The 3,789-nt window shown below is 30.7% G+C and overlaps 1 protein-coding gene across 1 annotated transcript; it reads right to left on the bottom strand.

The window, feature by feature from the left end:
• Positions 1-1,358: 1,358 nt before the first annotated feature.
• Positions 1,359-3,502, bottom strand: LOC145834873 (uncharacterized). Its single transcript, XM_082942396.1, has 3 exons — positions 3,135-3,502; positions 2,547-2,812; positions 1,359-2,008 (listed from the first exon to the last, which is right to left on the bottom strand). Exons 1-3 carry the CDS (start codon positions 3,490-3,492, stop codon positions 1,604-1,606), a joined length of 1,029 nt encoding a protein of 342 aa, XP_082798522.1. The 5' UTR covers positions 3,493-3,502; the 3' UTR covers positions 1,359-1,603.
• Positions 3,503-3,789: the final 287 nt, after the last annotated feature.

The raw sequence follows: 3,789 nt of genomic DNA, 5'->3' as shown, positions 1-3,789 counted from the left end.
GCTGTAGTATAACCTTATGGCAGATTATTTTTCTACAAAAAGTTTACAAAAATACGTCACGCTTAAAGAAAAATTAAACAATTTTACAAATTTTTTTTTATGCTACATTGTTAAGACTACTGCTAGTTTTCTGAACTTTATTTTTGTAAACGTATAAGAAAAAGCGTGTCGGCCTATGAGAAATAAACTTTGTTTGTGATTTTTATTTCAAACAAATACAATCAAATGAATTAAATTTAAAAAGTATACTTTTAACTATTTTAGAAAGTTGTAATAGACTGTAATAACAGTTATAAAGTTGGTCTATTTTAACTTCTGTGTAATTTTATTAAAATTATGTGGAATGAGGTGTTATTATCACTGTTGTATTGTATATTAAAGAGATTGATATTTTTTTCGTAAATAAAACAGATACTTTCGTTTTATTGAATATAATTATTTTTAAAGATTTAAAGCTTACTGTAAGTAATAAAAACAATTTTCATTTAGTAAGTTTATATTTTTGCAAGTATAAGTAATTCTAATGAAATTTATACTTTTAATTAATTGTTTAATTTTGTAATATATAAATATTTTTTAAAACAGTTAACAAACTTATTTTACTTAATAAATTTATTTCAATTATATTACTTATAAAAAGTTTTTTATAGCTTAGTACAAAAGTTTTAATTTAGAGGATATTTTGAGAAAAAATTTGCGCACCCCCTGACCAAAATACCACGCTACGCCACTGCTACGAATAGATCTATCAGAGTGGTAAGACGTTCAAACTTAATTGTTTAAACATTTGATTGAAGTTTGTACAATTTAGTATACGTAATTAAAGTAATCGTTATAGTTCAAGTGTTAAGATGCATAGATTTATTAGTCTGTATAAACTTTAGTAGAGGGTAATTTAGTGTAATCAACTAAATAATAAGTTGAATTGATAGGCCATAAGTTTTGACAAAAGTTCTACTTACTTATTGTCAAACGAAAAATAACGCTAATGGTTTAAGTTTATTTAACACGTTAAAAAAACACAGCAGTTTAAGAAAATAGATATAGTAAGAAACTCAGCAACTATTAACAAACAGTAAATCTGAAGGCTTTTATAAATAAAAAATCATAAATTTTATACTTTATTTCTTTAAATTAATTAGTAAAATTAATTTTTTTTTGTTTTAAGAACATAACAATTCAAATCAAAATCTTTTTTTATTTCAAAAGTTAAATTAGAAAGTTTTTTGAAAAGAAAAACACAAAACTTTATTAACCTTATAGCTTTATTTTTATTTTAAAACTTCTCAAAAACCAAATCAAGTAAACTTTTGACATAAGAAACAAAGCTGAATTTTAAAGAATTAAACTACGCGTTATTTAGAAAGGTATTTTTTTCATTTTTTTTTAACAATTTACTTTTTCATGTGTCTGCCAAATTGGTAAGTTTAAAAACAACAATCCAAAATATACTCAAACTAAAAGACAAGAAATAATTAAAATTGTTCAGTAACCAAGTGGTAATGTGAAGGTATGAAAAATATAAAAGTTCAAGGCACAAAACTTTTATCAATCAGCACGGTAAATGGCTGGAAACTTAAAAAAAATTCAGCGTGAAAATGGTTCAGGATTCCGACATGAGAGTGTGCATCACCTCAGGGTTTTCCCCAGAATCACAACTATTTCTTTTTGTCTCTAACGACGAGGGTTTGTTTGCCAACTCGACGTCTTTTCCCGCCTTCTTATTGGACGAAAAAAAGGGGAAATCCTCGAAGCTGAGAATTATTGACAAGGTGTTGACCACCAAACTGAAGTCGTACACGGCGGAGTTTATCGATCTGGGGGAACTTTTTGGGAAAACCAGGTGGACGAGGGAGAGGGCGATCATGTCGGACAGGGAGCACACCGCCATCGAGGTGGTTGCCATGGTGACGACGCGTTGAAGGCGGGAGTTGGAGGAGGTGTTGGTAGGGGAGCATGTCTTCCTCAGTCGCATGAGAGGGTGAACGAACAGCATGAAGATTATAACCTGGAAAAAAATCACACTTTTGCGTTTTAGTCTTATTTAGTTAATTATAGGCACCGATGTACTTTATATAACATACTACGCTTATCTTACCAAATCAATCGTAGGAAATCTTAGAATGACAACTATTAAAAATAAAAACTAAATACTTAATTTATACTATGATAAAACGTTTTACTCGTACTTTAGTGTATTTTATCGATTTATTTATATTAAAGGTACTTTCAAAAGTCAGTATAAAAACTTGCAAAAATTAATTAGGTTGCTCGCAAAAAATAAAAAGCCCTCTCTAGTTTAAAGTTTTAGTAACCGTTTAAAAGACAAAAATTAAAAATAATTGCTTAACAAACATGATTGGAGTTCTTTTTGATGAATAAAACTTTGGGAGAAAACTCTTAATTAAGGTGTATTAAAACAAAATTTTTAGTTTTAAGTTAAAAAGATAACTTATGTTATGAGAAAACAAAATTTTTAGTTTTAAGTTAAAAAGATAACTTATGTTATGAGAAAACAAAAATTTTCTTCACAAATAGAATGTCACCTGCGTAAGGACCATCGTCGCGGCGGCCACGTAGTGCATCGTGTCGAAGTCGGTCTCCTCCAAGTTTCTCGCGCAACCTATTTGTGACGTCATAACGAAAGAGTTCGGCCTGATGAAGAGAACCGAGATGCCGAAGCTGGCGAAGACGAGCAATGTTAACGACAACAAACTGAATATCCGCACAACGGCGCTGTTGAGCTTCTTCAACGACGGCTGTTTGTACAGGAGGTTCTGACGTAGCCAGAAGAACAAGTAGGCTGGTAATCCTAAAAATGAAGTAGTTTGTTTTAAATTATAAAATACCGTGTTTATTAATAATTCAATACATACTCGTAGTTATATATATGGGTATTTGATAAATGTCACTTTTAGGGGTACGGATCAAATACGGTAGGAAACTCTGTTGTAAGAAATGTAGAGATGTTTAGTTGCTGATTGAAAAATTATCTTACAGTTTAAACAACTAAAGTTATGTATTTGTATATCTATAAAGACATTTGTGAAACAAGTGTCAATAATTTTTTCTCAACTAAATAAAAAATTTTACTCAAATCTATGTTTTAATTTCAAAATTATAATAAAACTCACCGGACAAATAAAAGAACACCACGGACAGATCGCAATCTATCTCGCAGGCGAAATCTCCAATGGGACCAAGTGGGGCCACTTTACCGATGATTATCACTGCCTGCGTCAAAACAACTCTTCCCATTGTCATCATTGGTGTCACGATCGCCAGCGTCATCAGCCACCTCTGCCGGTCGTTCCATTTCAACTGCCACTTGCCCTTTCTCCTGCCGTATTGGTACAGCTTAAGTATGCAATATAGGAGAAATGTCGCGTGGAAGATTGTCGCGATTTGGGAGAAAATCCACGAGTTGAGGGCGAACCACGAATGCTCGTCAGATGTCGCTGTTGTGTTGGATGAATTTGCTGAATCGTTCATTTTATTTAAATTGTCTGTAGGTAATGAATTAACTGTGAAACTAGTACAAAAATAAATTTCATTTTGTTTAATATATTTATTACAATGTTTCTTGCGTTCTTGATTCTAAATGCAAGATTAAAATACAAAAGACTAAACAAAAATATAACTTTTGCAACTTAACAAAAACAAAACCTGTTCTAAACGACTTCAAGATTACTGACGTTATTCAAAAGTGAACTTTTTTAAAAACACTAAAAATTTGTGATATAAACAAAATAGATCCATACTTTAACATTGTGGTGAATAAAAATGTTA

Source organism: Thalia democratica, chromosome 4, assembly GCF_965202585.1.
Source record: "Thalia democratica chromosome 4, ktThaDemo2.hap1.1, whole genome shotgun sequence".
NCBI classification, from domain to species: domain Eukaryota; kingdom Metazoa; phylum Chordata; class Thaliacea; order Salpida; family Salpidae; genus Thalia; species Thalia democratica.
The sequence above is the reverse complement of the archived record's forward strand: the minus strand, read 5'-3'. Positions and strand labels throughout refer to the sequence as shown.

Coding starts and splice junctions, on each gene's coding strand:
- LOC145834873 (XM_082942396.1), bottom strand. CDS start 3,492: ATGAACGATTCAGCAAATTCATCCAACACAACAGCGACATCTGACGAG. Junction 2,813..3,134: donor GGTGTTCTTTTATTTGTCCG/GTGAGTTTTATT, acceptor CTTCATTTTTAG/GATTACCAGCCTACTTGTTC. Junction 2,009..2,546: donor CGACGATGGTCCTTACGCAG/GTGACATTCTAT, acceptor ATTTTTTTCCAG/GTTATAATCTTCATGCTGTT.